Source organism: Scophthalmus maximus, chromosome 19 (genome assembly GCF_022379125.1).
Source record: "Scophthalmus maximus strain ysfricsl-2021 chromosome 19, ASM2237912v1, whole genome shotgun sequence".
In the NCBI taxonomy this organism is placed as follows: domain Eukaryota; kingdom Metazoa; phylum Chordata; class Actinopteri; order Pleuronectiformes; family Scophthalmidae; genus Scophthalmus; species Scophthalmus maximus.
Genome location: NC_061533.1, coordinates 15,365,239 through 15,387,087, shown reverse-complemented (window position 1 = coordinate 15,387,087; position 21,849 = coordinate 15,365,239). Strand labels below are relative to the sequence as shown.

At 42.6% G+C, this 21,849-nt stretch overlaps 1 protein-coding gene across 8 annotated transcripts in view; it reads right to left on the bottom strand.

The window, feature by feature from the left end:
* The window catches only part of LOC118313456 (ultraviolet-B receptor UVR8-like), a 301,478-nt gene that overhangs the window by 167,682 nt on the left and 111,947 nt on the right, over positions 1 to 21,849 (bottom strand). For all 8 annotated transcript variants that reach the window (XR_007030162.1, XM_047329106.1, XM_047329107.1 and 5 more), the window contains exons 7-8: positions 19,911 to 20,035; positions 17,912 to 18,055 (exon numbers count right to left, since the gene is read on the bottom strand). Coding sequence is in view for 7 of the 8 variants with exons in the window: in XM_047329106.1 (XP_047185062.1) it covers positions 17,912 to 18,055; positions 19,911 to 20,035 (269 nt within the window). In the remaining variant the exon portion in view is untranslated. The remainder of the gene's footprint in view (positions 1 to 17,911; positions 18,056 to 19,910; positions 20,036 to 21,849) is intronic.

Below are 21,849 nucleotides of genomic sequence, written 5' to 3'. Positions count from 1 at the left end.
TGTGGTTACACAGAGAGTATTTTTTTTTTTTTATGCATATCAGTGCCAGTGAGTATGACAAAAATGGGTCAAAGGTACATTATATATAGTTTATATTGTATGCCACTGCCAGTAACATTCATCACATAATCTTCATAGGTAATGAAGCATCTCTTCAGCATTGTTTTCATTTGCATACCGTCTCACAGATTTGTAATATTCTTACTGTGTGTGTGTGCATGTCCATGTCTCTATGCATTTCCAAAATAACTCGAGAATACAGGGGAGATAATTTAGGGGGTTGCTGCAGTACAAACACGGAGGTTGCTCGCAGCACACATCAATTGACATCTGCTCAAATGTTCATCGACAAAAGGAGAAACACTGGGGTGAAAAAAAAAAAGTACGAGGGAGAGAGAGAGAGGGGTCCTGAGAGGGGAAGAAAAATCCATAATTGCTCTCATCGCCATATGATTTTCTGCAGGCAATTTTCAGGGAGCACACACTGACCTTTGCCTACTTAATTCCTGTGCAGTAAAGAAACAGAGAGATGATCACTGAGGCACATAATTACACCCTCATCGATACATGGATCTATGGGATGGGCAATGAATGCAATCCAGGGATGAAAGTACAATACACATTACCCTCTCTCTCTCTAACACACACACACACACACACACACACACACACACACACACACACACACACACACACACACACACACACACACACACACACACACACACACACACACACACACACACACACACACACACACACACACAAACACACACACACACACACACACACACACACACACACACACACACACACACACAGGCATGTACTCGGACCTACATGCACACACTCAGAAAGACAACACATGCCCACACACATCATCATCATGGCACTGGCATATATTTCTATCTGGATGCAAAGTCAATGTGAAATGCATGGTGGGTAATGATGATGTGAAGGTTTGAGGCTGCAAGCTGGATGGAGGAGCCCCATATGGCTCTCTCCGTCCGTGTCATTACCTTGTTACGCCTCTGACTTCCATTCAGAGAGAGAGAGAGAGAGAGAGAGGATCACCCAAGATCACGCTACATCTGAAATTGTCTGGGGTCAACAGTGCCATAATTACTTTAAAATGTCAGCCTGCAATAAAATACAACAGTTCATCTGGCAGAAAGCAAATTAGCTTTGACCATGCCGTAATTACCCTTTCCTGCAGAACCATTAGAAGAGATCAAATCTTCACATTCTCTGTTTGAGGAAAGGCCATCAGAGTACACTCCACCTGACAAGGATGCACATTTGCCATTTTGCAGGGGTAATTAATTGTCCTTATAATAGAAATTTTATATTGGACTTCGAAATGGAAAAAGTGTAATAACCTGCCAGTTTTATCTTAACCATTTGCTGACACCCGTGCCTCTTGCTCTCTCTCGCCATTTCTTCTTCTTCCTTGTATCTGATTTTAGCAGCTGACTGATTTGCACGTTCAAATCCTTTGACGGAGGATTTGATGATGATGAGACATCGAATGTAAAGTCACTGATCAAGATTTGCATTTTAAAAACGACGACAGGAGGTCAGAATGCAGCTGAAGAGTCTTTGAAAGATTTTCAAATATCAGGACATGCAATCGGTGACTTCTATCCAGATTCATCAACACTTTTCCTGTGTATGTAACACAAACCATGAAGCCCTGGTGTAAATTCTCCTAAAACAGACTGCACAGCGGGTAAAATAAATTGAAAGGTGGAAAACATGTTCATCTTCATTACTTATTATAAACACTGCAATCTCTAATTAACTAATATGTTCCCCAACTCCCAAATGACAGTTGGTCAACTTGATTGAGATTTTAATGAGACTTTAAGTTGTACAAGAGAAAAAAAAAACTGTACAATAAAATTTGAGTTGCAAAAATTCATGAAAAACAAGTCTGACAAAAGACACAACCATGAAATACAATAGGCCGGCCAGAATCCTTGCTTTTGCTCCGCTCTTGATGCCATCAATACCACCTCCCGGATCCAACAACAATCCAAAGAGACCCAGAGGTTCTCGCTGTATGTCTCCTGCTGTATGTTATGAGTCTGTTGCAAAACGCTTGTACAATCAGCGCGGCACCATAGTCCAATGTTCAGCAAAGCCACTTGACTGTAGATGTATTTTGCTTGATAAAAAATCCTAACACAAACTGCGAACACACACCTAGTCATCCGTGTGCGACGCCATCTTTCCTTCAATGTGACGAAGCACTTTTGATTCCGTTGCGATTTCTTTGACACACCATTCTTCAATTAACCGACTTCAACTGACACAGAAATAAGTATGGTCAAAGCATTTTGTCGAGGTGGCCTTCTTGTTATCTCACGTGAGGAGATATTATGTAATACCTTCACAGAGGCCACATGCAATCACCTTTAACCACTTTGTTCGTTACACTGTAATTTACACAGATACTAAATTTACTGTCACGCTCGAGAATCACAGAAACTAAAGACAGCAGAGAGATTAAGATGTGACCTGTTTTACCACAGCATGGAAGCAATGCACCACCGAGCAGCGTGTTACAGCGGTCGATTCCGTTGTGATTGATCCCGGTAAGCCCATGTGTGTTTCATAAGGCACAGATATTGCATTTTGCGTATGATTATTATCATGTTACATTTCATTCCTCACCCCACGCACAAACACACACACGCATGCCCTTTTAGCGGTTAGACACAGAAAGAGAGGTTTTCCTATGCAGCCAAGCTAGCAGAATAGGGATTAGGTGTGAAACAGCTGGGTGTGGACCGGAGCCCAAAGTAGTCAATTGGGAGTGTATCTCAGGTAGCTGCGCGTGCCATGCTACTGCTGTTTCGCTGCTACCGCGGCTGAAGCTGAATCTCAGCTCAAGAGCATTGTAACCTTATCAAATTAGCTTTGGGCCCAGTCTGTCAGCCAGTGCTGCTGGGTTGGCAGCCACCGTCGTGATTAGTCATATTGAATTATACATTCAGAGCATGTACGACACCTTCCACATCAACACAATACATAGAGTTACACACACACAGAGCCACAGACATACTGATTTCAGAATGACACACACACACACACACTCACATAGTGATGGAAACAAGCACACACATATGAATACACACGCATGCATACACACACACGCACACAGACATAAAAAAACACACACTTTAGGTTTCTGTTTTGGAACAGGGTGATGCGGATGTGCGTAAACAGGATTAGGAGAGACGGTTCCACTGTCACACAGACCTCCAGATTGTAATTCTCATGCCTCTCTGACAGCTTGGCACAGCACTAAGTCACCTAACGTTTGCCTTGACATGAAATCCAGACCTGGGCACAGATGAGGTTATCAGTGGGGGGAGATGAGTGGGAGGAAATGCGTCTCGTCCAATTCTGAGAACTGTTTGGTGCTAATGGCCGGGCTGCGTTGACTGAGGGGACTGAGGAGGCAGAGGGGAATGGCGCAGGGTACGGAAAATATCCACCGTAATTCACTACGGCATAGTTGCTGTGATGGCTAAGATGCAGATCGCGCTTTCCTCATACACGTGTGAAACCTATCTAAAAGTGGCTGAAAGATTACAATCCTCTTCATTAAATTTATCTCTCGCGACATAAACTTTTAATATGCACGCCACCAGTGTGTATGGGACTTCCAGGGCAGTTTAAATGACTGCAACCTGTAATTACTGTTCCAGCGCTTGATTAGAATAATCTGATTGCAATTATTCAGTGACTTTAAAATACAAGCCTCGAGCTACAGAACAATAATTCAAGGGCAGTGATTGGGAACGTGTTTCTTTTTTGGCTATAAAATGACGTTTTAATCGACAGAGTGAAAGAGGTTCCCTGCTAAGGAGCCAGCTCCCTCAATTAAAGACCATTTATGCAGTGAGGGGGAAGACGTTGTGCTGCGATGTGGACTTAATCACCAGCCAGACTCTTACACAGTTCTCACGGATCAGGGAACTAACCCCTCTAATGGGTAAATAGGCAGAAATGCAGCACTCTGGCAAGGCCACCAAGAACGCACACTCACACTCACACAGTATTAAAAACATGAAAGCTACCAATTGTGTTTTTTTTCTTTCCTCAATTAATTTTAAGCTCAAACATCCAAGCCTATAGGAGGTTTGTTATGATCCCTTGGTTAAGACTCAAAATATCAAATCAAAACGCACTTGCAGTCGGGCAACATAAAAAAGACATGTCAATTATCTCCCACATTCTAATAATTGATTGCATTTAACAGACAACTCTAATGTATCTCATCACTCTAAGGAGTCTGTGGTAGATTAATTAAAAAAGTAATACAACATGAAGGAGAAGTATTGCCCAGCTGGCACTGATTCCATGGTCAAAGTGAAGGACAAACATGGCGACTATAATCTTTTTCTAGGCCTCTAATTTGCTGGACTTTATTTCCTTGTTCTGATTTACCTGAGGAGAGGCGACTTTTGTCCCTGCCTTACAGGCTGACCCACCCTGGGTGATTAACAGAGCTGATTGGTCCTTCAAAACGAACACACACACACACACACACACACACACACACACACACACACACACACACACACACACACACACACACACACACACACACACACACACACACACCCACAATTGCCCTTCAGCGGAATTACATTGTAGGGGAACAATGTGTGCACACGTACAGTACATGTGCATATAAAAATCGGGGATGGAGGACCAGTGGGTGCTTACACTTGTAAATGGAGAATCTTAAAATTAAATCAAAATTGATGTCCACTGTATTTTTGAAAGCTTAATTGTTAACATCCTGAATTATTCTGTCTCTTAATTGACTGTACGGTATTAACAAAACGCACTACCGGGGGAGCATTAATCAGCATTACTCTGCCTTAACCTCAGTAAGTGGCACAATAAGAGACGTGCCCTCTCTAATCAGCTTCATTGTGTTATATCACCTCCGCTCTAACTATATCACCGAGAGTTCAAAGACCTCGCACTACATGTTATTGCCGAAACCATCTTTAATCAGCGGCATTGGTCTTTGTTAGATCGCGGAGGTCTACGTCGTAATGAAAACGCCAGCTAGCTCTGATAGCAGCCTAATTGGGAGATAATGAGCCAATAACATCAATGGCTAATGACACACAGAGTCTAAGTCACACCCCCCTCAGGCCACACAGAGGCTCATTCACCACTGATGGAGTGGGTAGCTGCAGAGGCTGACTGAGCTGGAGCTCGCTCTGTACAAACAGGCTGTCTTGATGGCTTCATTAGGCTAATGAAAGGTGGTGCTGACGTTTAAAGATGGTGATGGTGGACACAAGCTAAAGAAAATGCAGTGCAGACAGCTGATCTCTAGTGATCTGTCTAATGGCATCCTTCAGACGTAACCGTTCAGATCATTACCCCGTTTTTCTACTTCACCCAACTACTGTTATATTTGATTTCATTATCGGAAGAGAGAGAAAAAAAAATGTATGGCCTTTCATAAAGAAGGCAGCGCTGAATATTATGTGTGGATTGTTTGTTGGGTTGACAGCTTAAGCACTGCATGAGTGTGTGGGCGTGGGCACCAGTAAGTGGGTTGAAGGGGGCTGAACTTTTGTCAGGTCTCGACAATAAACTAGCTAACAGTAAACAAGCCTGATGATGCATAATCTCATTAAGAGAGGCACCAAGCATGGAGAAACGACCCTGCTAATCCAGACTGTGCTATAGCTCCGTAACCTGCACATAATCCTAGAGAAAGGGAGCGAGAGTTGAGTGGAAGACGTGAAGAAACACCAACTTCACAGCTCAAATGTTGCATTTACCTTGTGACTACTAGACATGAACTAAAGATGGACAGCCTATTCAATCTGCAGTGTCAATGTGTGTCTATTAGTAGGGAAGCACCGCTCTTGGCATCAGTCAATGAAATATGTGCAAGATGTCATTATTGATGGCGACACAAGCTGCCAAGCTGCGTGTCCTGTATACTTCATTAATCAACAAACAGGTCTATGGTATGAACTAAACTAACACATGGCAGCCCTAATGAAAATGCCATAAAGTTACAATGAAAGCATAGTTTAATTCTACAGTCAGCTGCTAATGTGTAGTGACACAACAAAGAGAACAGAACTTTTAGACTAGCTAAAAAATAAATAAATAGCTAACACTCATCAAACCGAATGATGAGCAACTACAATAATAAAAGACGCCACACCAGATGATGGCTTGCACAGTACAGTTTAGGCCCTGAAAATATTTGAATCCATCCAAAGAGAGGCAGAGCGAAGGTGAGGAGAGACCGCAGGGTAGTCCCCACTTTATTCTCACCTACAGACTAGAATCATTGCCTCGAGGTTCTACGACTCCGACAGCCAGTCAAGTTGCAGAAAAAATTCACATAATCTCCGTTTCTGTTCCTTTATCTCACATCAGGCGACAATCACGACATAAGGCAGTTGTCATTTTTCTGTCCAAAACCCAGATGGTTGAAATAGCAAACACCCCTGTGCCCATCTGAGTTCCTAATAGTTGGCTGTTCTTAAAATGAGTTGTGGTCAGGAGCATCGTTGGTATTGTGATCTTGAGCAATTGAGTGGTGACCTTTTTTTTCTACTGTTAAACTAGAAGAAGGACAACCAGAAAATATGATTCCTCCAGTCATGGCTGAATGCAATAGGTGAGCATGAAACTCCCAAGAGTTTGTTTGAGAGAGTGAAAGTGGGTAACTACGATTTAATGATAACTAGATGGCTGCAACAGACCAACTACAGTAAGCCTATGATTTACTCACATCACATACCATCATTGCATCGACCGGTACCTTCAGTTGGTTTCTGAAATGCTTTTAATGAGTCACAGAGAATCGACAGATCAGAAGCATCTGAAACAAGGTATAAAAAATAAAATTTTATATCTCTAACCACTGAACATGACTCAAGCTTCTATTCTTTCTAGTTTCTGCTGACACTGGGACATCAGTGGGTGACCTTTCAATTAAAAGAAGCTCAGTTAAAAATCATGAGTGCCGAGCCAGAGGATGTAAAATGGCCTATGGATTAACCAAAGTAGCAGAGTGATGACGAAATGACCAAAAAAGTTGAAAGAAATCAACAACCGTATGTTTCCTTAAAAAGCTTATCCAGCAAAACACATGAAGGGGATGTTAAACGAGGAAAAATGTCTTTGTCTTACGGAGTATCATGTTGAACTTGCACTAATATCATAAGCTGCACTCTCTTCGCTTTACTTTCAAAACTTTGCTGAGCAAACTTTTTTCAACCAACTCCTGTACAGCTGAGGGAAATTCATCATTATCAGCCAGCGGATCAAAAATTGTGGGGGGGGGGGGGGGGGGGGGGGGGGGGGGGGGGTTTGGGGGGGTGTGTGAAAATGACAGATACAGCAAAAGTAAAGAAGGGGAAGGTGGGTGGAGATGATGTGGGGAGTGAGGACACAGAGAGAATGGAAGCAGACAATGAGCAATGGTGGGTGGGTGGGTGTAGGTAGAGGTGTGTGTGTGAGAGACGGAGAGAGAGAGAGAGACGGAGAGAGAGAGAGAGAGAGAGAGAGAGAGAGGTCCTTGAAGTAGACCCTGGAAGCCAGGAACCAGCTGGACTCTGAGTACTGCCTGCTGATTCCGCCTGCCCTCCCCGATCCCTAAATCCCTTACCTCCTTTCCACAAACCCTCTCTGTCCTGACACATTGCTCTGTCTCTCTATCTTTGTTCTTCTTCTTTTTCTTCTTCTTCTTCTCATTCTGTCCTTACATTTAAACTTCCACTGCACCCTCAGGTGTTCCAATCTCCTGCCTCTTTGTGAACATCTTGAATTTACCCATCAGAAATGTATTATAAATGACTACATGGAAAATGTAACCCGACTCTCCTGTTGTAACATCCCATCCTTTAGGTGTAAACTGAACAGAAGCAAACAAGCACAAAATGCCATAGTCTGCCTACGTTGAACAATTTTGACCCTTTTTGGTCATCACTCATCTAACTCTTCCTCTCTGTTTAGACACTACAGAGGAACATGGTTTCTTCTCCAGGTCCAGCCCCCCCCCCTGCCCACCCCCCATACCCTCACAGACACCTGACCCAGCAAACACTTCCAGCTAACACCGTAGGGTTTGACCTCACTGTGGCAGCAGCTAATGTGTTACAATACTCCTTTTACCTATGGCCCCAATTTGCTATGCCTGACCACACTGGCATGAGGCACCTGCACTATTGCCATACAATGATAACACTTCTCTAAGCCCTTGTTAAGGTAAACTATTTTTATAGCCATTATCACCACAAGAAAAATATGCAGTAAGTTGTTGCTTGGCTCGTCTCGATGGAAACTGGGAATCCTCTACGGCTAAAAGATTCAGATAGATAGAACAGATGTGATCAATGAAATTGCATAATGAACGATGACAGATACATGTCGTATATACAAATTAGTCTTGTCCACTCGCAGTAAGCAGGGTGTAATCTAATCATAACTGTTTGCAATGCCTCACAGACAATGTAGAGTTTCCGTTGCAGTAGATTATATCCATTAATCCATCTTTACCTTAACTACCTGATACACTGCACGTAGCACAACATAATTCAGTTTAATTACCACCAGATCCTTTATTTTTTCTAAAATTGAATTAAGACTAAGTCTAGAACAAACCAAATCACCAACAGGTATTTCTTTGCATATCAGGGACAGCAAACTTCAGATAGGAAGGAAGAACTGGAGCACACTGATTGAGAAAAACAAAACTATGAAAATTGTTATTCTCTGATGACATATGAAGTTTCAGCTCTCATTCATTTGTGGTGTCTTTTTGTGTTCTCTGCACAAATTAATAGCCTCACACAACAGAGGTGCTTAACATTACTTACTGATTGTCTAAGCATTGCTTTTGGCTTTATTGAACTTGTGTTACAGTTATTATCACAGCAGCTTTAAATATTTTGCTTGGAATCCCTGGTTTTCAGAATTACGGGATAAGTCATGGATCTACATTTGTCTTTTCAGGATGTTTTTCTAATCCGGTCCGAAGTAGCAAGTGTCAGGGAGAGTGCAGAGGAAGAAAGACATTGAGACAGAGGTACAGTACACTCCTCAATGAGTCAAATTCAAGTATTCACACTTCTGTTTTTTTATCCTCAAAAACCAAGCAAGCTTCCAGATCTATGAATAACATAGCTGTCAAAGGTTATCTGTCGGGAAGACATTAAGCTAGTGTTTTCCAAACGTCTAAAATCATTCCATGCAACCCTGTTTCATTGTGTATCTTTGAAAAAAGGAGCGTAATAGAAATATGTAATTTTGCGATACATACATCTAATCTAGCAAGAATTCCAAAAGACTTGTGTGACACGTGTTTTCTCTAAAACCAAAAATAGGCCTGCATGTTTGTATTTGTATGTTAAAGTAAAAAAAAAAACTGAGGTGAAAAGAGCACAATACTCTGAGAGGAAGGAGAACACTGAAGAAAGGGAGCAAAGAAGAAAAGAGGGTCTTGAATCAGAGCCAATCACTTCAAGGGCCTGAACACCGGCCACTGAATTCTCTGAAAAAAATTATCATACACACAGGAAAGAGAAAAGAGTGCTGGTTAAAAAAAAGGAGGGGAGGCAAAGAAACAGACTGAGAGGTAAAGAGAAATTAACTTGAAGTTATGAGAAAAAAAATATCTGGTGCGTGGAGTTACTGCCTCCACACGCAACTGACCTGTTTCCAAATAATCAGCAAGAGAAAAAAAAAAGATTAAGTCCTCGAGAACAAGAGCAGTTTTCACACTCTAGCACACAAAGAGAAGGACCAGAGATGAGAGGGTTGGCCGCATTGTACTGCCCCACTTAAATCTTACTTTCAATTCACTAAATGTGTTATTTGACTTGGCAAAGGAGCTGGTATGTCCCATGGAGCAGCAGGGAGTCTTACCAGGACTTTGCCAAGTTTGATGCAGCCCGGCTCAACAGCCTCCGTCTTCGCGAGCTGGTGACCTTAGACTTAGTGGGTGGTTCTACTCAGTAGTGAGAAAAGAAGGAGGGAAAGCTCGGAGAAAAGGAAAAAAAAGGAATAAAACAAAATAAAGAATAAGCATAACCTCCAGTGGTGGCAGTTCAGACTTGAATTTCAAAACTCTCCTCATGGCACTGAGGAGGGAAATATAGAAAGAGGAAAGAAACATTTCTTTTTAAAGAAAAAATGACATAATTCCTAACATAGACAGAGGTGAGGGAGAGAAACAGCGTCTCAGTAGTCCAAGATACAGCCTAGTCCAGGCCCAGGGATCAGTCGGTATAATGTGACAACCAGGAATGGAAAATATTTTTTGTTTGCCTTGTGAAATGGAAAATGAAGACCATGAGAACAACTTAGTAGTATACACTATGCTGTGAAACCCAAATAATGCAAAGTTATTAGAGGAGTGGAAAAATCCAATAAAACCTCCCAGTGATTGGCCCACGACAGAAAACCTATTATTTCACTTTTCTAAGACAATAAATCAGCGGTTATTATGGGGACTTGTCGAGTGAAATGACTTTCTAAACTCATGAGCTATATATTCAACGCGAGCAATTAAAGTTGGATAGAGCTGATCCCACATTTGGCTTTAAGATATGCAAACAATAAACCGCTTCAGCTAAATAAAATATGGCTTTACATTTGTGAGATATGTGCCAATCTCATTGAAAACAATCCATCACTTTCCATTATGTAAAGTGCAGCTCACAAAATGTTTGTGTTCTCTGTTAGACCAAATTTCCTCACAGTTTTCCATTAAATAATAAAATAAAAAAACGATGTGATCATGTGTCGTTTCAATTACAGCATGGCTCTGTATGAGGTTAGCAGTACATGAAAACACTTACTGTGAGCACTGCAATTAAAAGTGACCTTCTATGTTAATGGCTCTATTTGTGCACACGATCTTCCAAGGATTCATGCCACTGTGGTCGAGGGTTCCAGACTCAGGGGAGGACAACTCACGACAACTCTTAAAAAAGGAGCCATCCACGGCTGCCAACATTATAAACCTGTAGGGAGGAGCCCCAGACACCCAGCTTCATGAGTCTCACCATAATAAACTCACAGGAATTTGAAGGCTGAGTCCCCCCCCCACGCCATCCTTCCTGTAGCTCACGTTGGGAAAAATAAAAGAGAAGTGAAGCACTGAGACAAAGAGAGATGTTGTGAGGAGGACAGGAAGAAAGGATGAGGAATTATGCCAGGGTCTGAAGATTCATTTTGGGGTTGAATTTAGAGAAATGGTGTCTGGCAACATGCACAGGGTCAAGCCCTGCAGGCCTGGAGCTCAGGCAGCCATCTTGGCAGTGTCTCCTCCGGTGCAGCGAGAAGGGAAGGGGGGGGGGGGATGCTTAACAAGATACATCAGTCTGCAGGGACCCACCATTTCCTCTTTCCCAGTGTTGCACTAATGCAACCACTATTTTTCTTTTGTACGGTTTATCTTTGATCAGAAATATATACCCCAGTCGACAAGCAGTGTAAACATTCTCATAATTCGGAGCAGAAATCATTACTTCCTGTAGTTATATTTACTATGAGGATGATGGTAATCAGAAGGGAATAGGTGTTCAAGGTACCATTGCCACCGAACCCCCCACCCAAGGACAGAGAGCTGCTCTCCCTTCCGCTTCTAGTGCATATTTTTGGAATGTAAAGGATCACCCTTGGATTGGAGTCATTTTCAATAAACACGGGAATTCAAATAATCGTTGGGATATATTTCGCTTGCTCCCCCACTTTCTTTGTCTCGTTCTCTCACATATCACACACACACATACATACACGGTGCACTCCCCCTCTGCCGGGCCTCCTACATGGGAAAAGCAGTCGAGCCATGAAAGGCGTACAGTGTTGATCCAGCCGATAAGCTGACCAATTGGGTTCATTTATCAAGGAAAACCTTTGCTCAAATGTGATCCCTGTGTATGATGGAAAGCCCTCCAATAACTCTATCCCATCCACGTCTCTGTGGTTCTTGGCATGGCCACATTGCAGAAACCCTAGCAATGTTATTACAGATCTTTAGTGGCCTACAACGGGACATTTGTTAAAACAAATATGTAAATCTGAGTAAGAGACTAGGAGGAGTCTTGAATGATATACACCAGATAAATTGTCTACAGTAGAAAGACAGGGGAATGACCTTAACTGTCTTCACGCTGAAAATCCCCCAGTTAGATGTGATGAATTAAGAAAACCAGTGCCTGATCGGAGAGACACAGAGACAGTAACTAAAACTCATCTGGAATGGGTTTCTGTCTCCCTTCCGTACGAGCTGAAACCCAATATTCATATCAGATCTGAATGCTGTGCAGCGATAATAGCTGAATATTCATTTTTGGTGCAAGCGGAAGACAAACATTCCCGTCCTTAATGACATCTCCTGGGAGGAAGTTCATTACACTCGGTTGTTACGCAACAAAACCCTGTCACTTTGAGAGGTCAGAGGAGGTTCACACTGCTAACATTAGCGCAAAAGCCCAATGGCAACTAGGTTAGTGACACTTCCTGCATGAAAAAAACAACTTGAGGAGAACTGGGATACGAGTAACATCAGTTCTCCAGGTAGACATGATAAGACTGGCCTACTTTGTGCCAGGCTGCAGAAAAGACGTCGTGAAAACACACTGAGACAGGCACATCAGTATGTCAATCACTCCAGTCAATTATTCACAATGAATGATTGTCTCACTGTTTGGTCCAATACTAAAGGATGTGATGGCCAATTTTGAGTTTAACAAAAAAGGAATCTGCGTGACAAACATATTTTTCTCAAGTGGTCATTACATTGCTTTCAGGCGTAAAAAGCAATCATTGCTGTGATGTGTTCTGAGATGAAAAAAAGTGTAAATCTTCCAAAAAGAATGCAGTAATGCAAAAATAAAGTCTATTTACATGTCAGTTAATAAACATCCAACACAGAAAAATAGATAACGTCCTTTGTGAAAGGTTAAGTGACAATTTAATCTACTAAACTGTAAATTTGTATATGTTCTCTGCAAGTGCAAGTATGTGTCTGTGTGTGCTAATGAGCTTCATTTTGACAACACTTGGGATGTCCAAAATGGAGCTTGTCTTTATTGAATGAAATAAGTAAAACGGAGGAATTGTAATAATACTGGTCGAGTATGTTTCTGTGTATATATGTCTTTGGGAGAAAAAAAACCCACTGTAGGTGTAGTTAGACACTGCTCTGTGCACTGATTGATGGTTGCTGTCCATGCAGGCCTACATTTGAGTGGATTGGAGTCATAGCACACGAGCAAACGCAAGACGGAAGACTGAGAAACTCTCCGGTACAAAGAATAGACTCACTGCACCGCACACAAACTGCAGGGAAAACACATGCACACACATACACACCCACGCACACACACACCACACCCACAGAACCACTTCCCCACCTCCAGTGCTTGAAGATCTACCTGCCAGCTGCTGCCAGTCGCAGGGAAAGATGGGCTTTGTTGGTTTTGTGAAACCCACCGACAAGACCCCCCTGGAGACTGCAGGTCTCCAGCAGCACAAGCCTCAGCCTTATCCACTCCGCCGCACAGGCAATCTGTTTTCTATATTACCAGTCTGTATCACTGTACTATGCACTATAGAACAGCAATTGAGCAGGAAATTAAGTTAGGGGATCGGTATTTGGCGGAGGAGAACGAGCTGGTGTGGTCTTCCCTCTCCACATACAAGGATCATTAAATATCACACGAGTTTCTTGATAAATTTCCTCTTCTCTCTCTCTGCTGTTCCCATAAACTCGCTCCCCTCTTCCTCCTCTCTCCTCTCCTGTCTGTCTGTTTGTCTCTTTTCTTTCTTCCTCAATTTCCCTCTCATCCTTTGCCCGTTTCTCTCTCGTCTTGCCGTATTTGTAGTGAGTATGAAACAAAACATCCTAATGGATGTTTGAACAGCTTGAGATGTGTCGGCCTGGGAACTACCTCCCTGTGACAGGGAGCTCTGGCAGGGAATTGAGACCATTACAAGGGGAAAATAGGGGACATATTTCTTTCTTTTGCTCTTTGTTTATTTCTTTTCCTCACTCTGGTTCCTTCTGTGTAGCCCTCCCTCGCCTCTCTGTCTATTTTCTCTCATTATTTCTCTGTACATACAAACAGACAGAGGACAGAATCTCAGCTTCTTTTTTTTTCTCCGTATTTTGGATAAGCAGATGTGGAGGGAACTTTTTTTTCCCTCCTTCCTCTCTGTCCTCTTCCACCTTTGCCCTTTACTTCTGCCGTTCTCTTATATAGCACTTCCTATATTCGACTGTTTTTGGTGAGTGAGTGTGAGCGACTGACTTTAAAAAGTTAGTATGTGACCACGGGGGGAAAAGAGCAAGAGTCAATATCCAGAAACTTAACTTTCACAGAAGCAGTGGCAGTTCTGGTGAGATGAATGAACATTAGTGTGCGCACGCGCACACGCGCACTTTTTTTTAACTCCTGTGTGAATTCTCAGTTTTATTTTCTAGCACAAAAGGACTTTTTGTTACTTTTATTAACTTCTTAATCATAAACCTCATTATCAAACTAATAATTAACTTGTATTTCAAATTACATTTGGGTTAATTTTGGGTTTTTCAAATGCCCCAGATCTCAAACTTATTAATGAAATGTATATTCATAGAAGACATTGATTCCATTGCTTCCCCTTCATTCTTTTGGGAAAAAAAAACTTTATTTGGCAGGTCTAAACGGACTTGAGTTCTGAGGCTTTTTGGATGCTATCAAAAGAGTACCTAACAAATATTTGCATATGAATTTCTCAGGACCTAATGAGGCACAAAGCTAAAAACATGTTTCTGTGATTTGCACTGACTAACATTTTAAGTTGCCAGCTCAAAACAGTGCTTGTGCACAACCCCAAAAGCGGACACTGGCTTTCCTGTATTCATGCAGCAAGACAGCAGCAGAAACACAAAGGGTCTCTGCTCCTGCTACAATCTAGGGTCAATCAGTGGTGTTGACAGCTAAATTAACAAGTGCTACAAGAGCCCTTACGTTTGGTTTCTGGTTGTGTAACGGTGAATATATACCAATACACTTTCAGAAAGATAATCAAACAAATCAATACCTTTAAATAAGCGAATGCACAGAAAAATATATATATTTATACGTTGCGCTGAAGGTAGATTTACGACTCTCACTGGCCACATGGATCAAACACAATACTCACGGTCCGGTTAGTGGTCAGGTTAGCGGGAGGCAGTCAGAGAGATAAGGCGCCAAACAGGTCTAAATCCCTCCTGAAGCGGTGTTGATGGACAGACAGGCCACCATTAACAATGCGGTGGCTTGTGAGAGCAGCAGCTGATGGAAAGATACCCTGGCATTTGCCGTGTTAAGAAATGGCCCTTAAAGATTTCACACTTCCAATTTCTTTGAATTATCTGCCATCTCCAGACTGTCACTCAGCCTTACAATCTCAGATTCCTGCTCACTGAGGCACCAGGCTGGTTATTGACAAAGCAATCCGCCGTGATACAGCAAAGTCTGATAAAACATTAGTCAAACAACACGACGCACGACTCTGGACCCACCTCACAGATGGACGGACCGCTCACGCTCTCTGTTTTCTCTCGTTAAATACATCTCTATTCATGTCTAGTAAAAAAGACTGTGATTCACACCGTATAGTATTTTAATACAACAGTGGATTCTCTGGATCAGCAAATGCTTCATTGGGCCCCTGTATGCTTGTGTGTCTTTATGAAATACCACAAATCAATAAATTGATGTGACTTGAAACTTTGGCTAAATTGCGGTACACAGAAGAGAATGGATTTGTAAACGTCCACCTAAGGCTGCGGTGACAGCCGATGTTGTTACAGTATGACACTGAACAGACTGCTTATCAGATCTTTACTGGTCGGACTCGCTCAGTGCTCCAGACAGGCCATGATAGAAATATCACAACACCCCATTACCCTCAGCATTCGGTACATAGTGCACAGCCTGCGCTTTCCATGAATTATTAAAAGCAGACAGATTAAGCTGCAAGGCTGGAAGTCTAGAGGCATGCTACAGATGCTGCAGTGCAAAACAGTAACATCAGAAGTGGGGTTTTTTGTGTGTTATTTTTAGAGGAGGAGATTTTTTTGGGGTCTGAATCAGATTAGAGAGGGGGCCGTTTGGAATCGGTGTATGTGGATAAGAAAGAGGAAATCGTGGGTGGGGTCGGGGCATGTGTGTATTTCTGTGCACACGTGTAAGTGTGTCTATACGTCTGCTGCAAAGGATGCAGGGGGTTGAAGGGCATGGTGTCAGGGCTTGTCTGACATGTGGCCTGGTGGGTTTGGCTCGTTGGTTTGCTGTCTAGATGGCTGGTTTGGTGCAGTCGAGCTCAAGCTTGCCAAATCTCTCTCCCTCTCTTTCTCTCTCCGTCTCTCGCGCTCTCCATGGAGTGACGGGCTGAGACATTAAGACAGGCGTTTTAATTAACTGTGCCACTCTTCCACCTGCTGCCCTCAATATGCTCCGGCCCAGGCAAGCTGTCTCTCATGCTTCCGACTCCCGTGCACTCTTTTAGCTCCGTCTTTCCCCTCTCTCCATAATTTTTCTACTCTCTCCCCTCCTTTCGCTCACTTTCTTTCCAATTTTCAAATCTTACCCTTCCATCAGTCCGACTTGCTCTCCCTAACCTCTCTTTTCTATCCCCCGTGCATCCCTCTGCAGTTTGACCCCAATAAATGAGAACTCATACCAATAGATAAGACGATTCCATGAGGCTCGTATGACAGAATTAGCCAATTTCCTTTTTTGAACTTGGAGAGAATTAATTTCTACATGTGTCCTGTTCTACTGACCCTCTAACTACCCCCCCCAATCCAACCACACACACTCTCACGCACTTCAAATCTATCTGGTAATTCAGTTCTGCTCGACACTCATCAGGCTATTCATTAAGGCCTGATTGGAGATGGATATTTCTGTTCCCTCATGACAGAATGGAGCTAGGGATCAAACTGGGGACATTACGGGATTTAGAAGAGCAAATGCAACAGCTATGTGTGTGAGTGTGTGTGTGTGTGTGTGTGTGTGTGTGTGTGTGTGTGTGTGTGTGTGTGTGTGTGTATACACTTGGACATGCCTGTGTGAATATGTGCTCATAAATGTTTGTATTAATGTGTAAATGTATGCCTGGTCATTTAAGAATCTCATTTAGTGCGGTGACTCCTATAGTTTAATCATTTAGATCATAAATTGAGAATTAATTCAAACAGAATGGAGCAACAAATGATCCACTTTTAGCACTCAACTTAAATTGTATTACACTTTTAATGGGGTTAATAATAGACGCATTAGCAACACAGGAAAACGACTCTACAAAGTGTTGTATTAAAAGGATTAATGTCCTCCCTTCAGAATCAAAGCCAGGTCTTGGAGATACAGTTAAAACTAACAAATGGCCCAGCTCGGCTCCATGACGAGGCCTCAGTCGCAGGCATGCTACAGTAGGAAGACAGCAACTGGGGCCAATACATCAGCCGGGCAGAAAGGGAGCATTCATCTGCCGTGGAAGGAGAGGTGACTTTGAAGTCCTCCACAGTGAGGTGAAAGAGCAGCCCTGGCCTCAACCTCTGTGTTTATGTAGCCGCACTAGCACTGGGAGAGCTCTTAATGAATGATGTGGATACATGAACACCACAGCTAAAAGCACACGCTCACACGTCTGTGTGAGGGCCAAGACACACAGCAAGGATTGACACATATTTTATGTGTAGGTCGTGGACATGTCAACGTGTACGGTACATGCATGCGTGTACTCTACGTCTGCATGTACAGAACAGAAAGACAAAAAAAAAAATGCACACAGCAGCAGGCCAAAAACGTATTGCTGGATTCGAGAAATGTAATAACACATTCAAACATGAGCAGGGACTGACCTGTCAGAAGCATGCTATGCCAACATCCTCCAGCAATTTCTCTCACCGGCGAGCCTGGTGGCGTCACTTCCTCCGGCAACAGGATGTTTTCCTTCATGTTGCCACACGCACGTCCACAGCCCCACTGAAGCAACCTGCCGTCACCTGCATGGCATCAAAAGGTAAATGGATAAAGAATATTTCTTCAAAACATGATTTTGACATGACAGGATTTATTTTTTCTATTTCATATTAAACACATAGTACATGCAGTACATGTCTATTGTGTAATATGACAGTGACCTATGATAATATCTACTGAGAGAAGATGTTTTGACCCAGTGCAGTTTCTCAATTAATTGTAAAGTAGAAGGGGGGCCTCCAACCCCCTGCAGATGCATCTTGCATCTCTCTCCAGCACTACTCTAGGAGCATGTTGCCCTTGTTGTGCTGCTGCTGCTGCTGCTGCTGCTGCTGCTGCTGCACTGGGCCTTTGGTGATAAATTATGGATGCAACGCAAAAGCTGTAAAATTTGTTGTATCTTCTATTATCTTCATGTTAAAGGCCACAAAAGCTCTTCAGTGAAGTCAGCCATTAAGAAATGACAGGTATTGCTATCAGGCTTCTTTATAGCCTATTACCTGCAATGACAGCAGCTGCTGCTGCACCACTGTACGGCCTATCACATTATTTGCAGCTAAAGTCAGCTACTGTGTCATTTCGCCTCATTTTCTTGACAGTGCTATCATAAATCCATTGGGCTGCAGGGGAAACTGTCGACTACCTAGATTATCTTCATAGCCTGAATGAATTCTGAAATGTATGTAACAGGCAATGACTGTTATGGATCAGGAGCCAGGGCCATATTCTCACTGACTCTCTCTCTCCTTCCTTCTCTCTCTCTCTCAGGTGATGCGTCGATCGAGTGCTTGAGGGCTCTGATATTCATATAATATTGAGTAGAACAGGTGAACTTTGAAGCACACTGTGACAGCTCAGGACTAGTGACGTCAACTTCACCTCTTGAAGATGTTGTCCAGCTGATTTGTGCTGGTGAGTTTTTCAAAATAACAGTTCTAAAAATACAGTTTATTTCAATGTTCAGACTCAGTACCAGTCGAAACAAGGCCGAGGGGTTTCACTCTTGTCCACAGTAGGAACAAATTTGGACTCAGATTTACACATGGCATGGTTGTTAAAAATTGGGAACTCTAATTCAAATGTTGTGGCGCTGCCATGAAGTAAAGTCCCATGACAGACCTTTTTAGGTCATTATCAATAAATATAAATGTTAAATAGACTCACTGTCCTGATATTTGTTTGCTGGGGTGTAGGGCTGCACATTTAAGTAGAATAGCAAGTCTCGCCTTTGTGGCTGCAAAGAGAATGTTTTTGTAGAACTGGAAGATTCATAAGTTTAACTGTATTTGTTTTTTTTACAGATACTTGAATTTCCTTTTTAATTTCTACTACAATTCTGGAATGGAATGTGATCAAGTGAAGAATCTGGTTCAGATCTGCATGTTTAAAATGTAATTGCGCAGATTAATACTGTGGAGCCGAATATTAGATGGTTTTGAAACTTTATAGACCCACAAACACAGTGATCGACAATAGAGACAAGGAAATAACTATATTTAACTGTGTGGTACTGTGCAGTATGTATGCCGCTCTCCCCCACCATTTATGTGGAAAGTTGCCATGTAAGGAGAGGTGATGAATGGTTTAGCAGTGTGCTGTTGGTTCCGATTCTTTTTCATGTATAAATAATCTGTATTAATACAAAATCATAAATATATACAGTAAAAAAAATAATAATAATCAGTGAGGGGTCACTGAAAGGATCCACCTCTTGAAGGAGCAAGTATAATAAAGAGGAAAAAAACATAACCGGTACAGGGAATACAGGAGATAAAAATGCATTTTTAATTGGAAAACAATGTAATCCTAATTATATAATGATAACATGTTTATTGAATGTTGTGTGCCATAGCCGGCCTGCACAGGGCATGAATGTACCTGTAAGCGCAAGATTGTGGTTTGCCCCACAGGTGACCTTCGACACATGGCCCACACACTCCACGAAGCGAGGGACGACCACATTTTCATTAGAACCGCTGCCAATTTGTCCATAATCATTCTGCCTGTGGGGAGAAGAGTATAAACACATAATTAAAGACATAATTAATTACCTGTGGGCATCACTCACTCTTATCGCATTTTAAACTATATACGACACCATTTGCAAAGCAGGGAAATGTCGCAGAGCTTTTTCAATTTCTATAGGGTGAAATAAATAATCAAGTCAGTGAAACTATTGCAGCGCGCCGGCTCCACTGGGGACTGGCGAACATGTGTGTTTCCTCCCATTGCTACGAGTCCTCTTTGTGACAATAACGAGACACAGCCCCATCAGAAGTGAAACACCTCACTAACTAATTAGACTCTCAGGCTTGCCGGCTGACAAAATAAAAAGGGAAAAGTGCTTGAAGGAAGACTTGCTCTCCCGCAATTTGCATCTGCCACTTTTTTTTTTTTTACTGCATCTGTTCCAAGTGCCATTCAACGCTTTCTTCCTCCTTTTGTGGAGAAGTGTTGAGCCCCAACTATTTAAGCTCACCTCCTACCTACCCAGAGCTTTGTTCCCGCTCCTCTGCAGACCAGTAATGAGCCAACCGCCACAAAAACGCAAGGAAATTATGACTCATTACGAACGGGGTCTGAACCGCTCCACAGCCTCTCCTACTCCCCCGCTCCACCCCACATGCCCACGTGTAATCCTCTCTCTCCCTCTTTCTCTTACTCTCATCCCTTCAGCCCATAGAGAAAGACCCCGACACCTCCCTATCAATTAGAGCCTATTACAGGGCTCCCATGCTAGCAGGGCAAAGAAAGAGGGCCTTCACAGCTCAAGAGTGTGTGCAGGAGAGATTGGGAGAGTTGAATGAGGAGCCTTAAGGTGCTCCTTTCACACCCTTGCCCTTATCCATTATGCCAGTGTGTAGAGGCGCCTACGAGAAACGTGCAGCCCCAAAAAGGCTCGGGGATGAAAATAAGTCAAGGGAGGGATTCTCGGTCACACCTTTTTCCCTTTTCTTTCTCCTCCAGTGTCAAATTATATCATAACTAGTCCTTTAGTGAAGCAACGTGGTCACCGTGCTCCTCCTTTATGTGGAGTGTTGGAAAAAAGATGACTAGATCTGATTGGTATGTACAAATTATTCCATCTGTGTCAAACAGAGGGATATTAGCATGATAAGGTTCCACACACGTGCACACTCACACGCACACACAAAAAGCCTCAGGTGCTATAGTACGAATGGGTGAAGTGAACTTAGCTTTGTTTAGCAGCATAATGGTTGCAGGTACAATACCATTTCTGCATTTTTTTGTTCTTCAAGTATAGGGGCCACAAACCGAATGGTGGACAAGCGCACATGATAATTCACACGGTTATTGATTTTATTTTATATTTGTTTCACTCCCTTGCACACTATGGCATTCTCCCATGTAAAAACAAATTCTTCATTGGACCGTTGGTCTTTATTTGAAGCACCCAAAAAAATGCTGTGTTACACCGCAAGCAATTTAGAATATCTTTTTTTTTCTATGAGAGGTTATGTATCACAGCTTTTCATTCAAGCATGCTATGTTCATTGGCTTTTTGAAGCTACGGCGCATTTCAAGGCAATCCCTCTGAGAGTGAATGGGTGGTTTAGAATGGCAAATCCTGCTGAAAGTGTCATTTCCAGTCGGAGACATCAATTTGGTGTGTGAAACAGGGCCCCAGGAGAGCCCGATAGCCTGGGAGATTCTTCACAGGAGCAAAGGGCCTGGGGATCAGCGCATACTCACCTGGATAAGATGGGAATCTCACAAAGCGCTTCAAATACATGGAGCAAAATGAGAACCAGGGAAGGGGGGAAGAAACATGATAGACAACTAAAAAAAAAAAGTG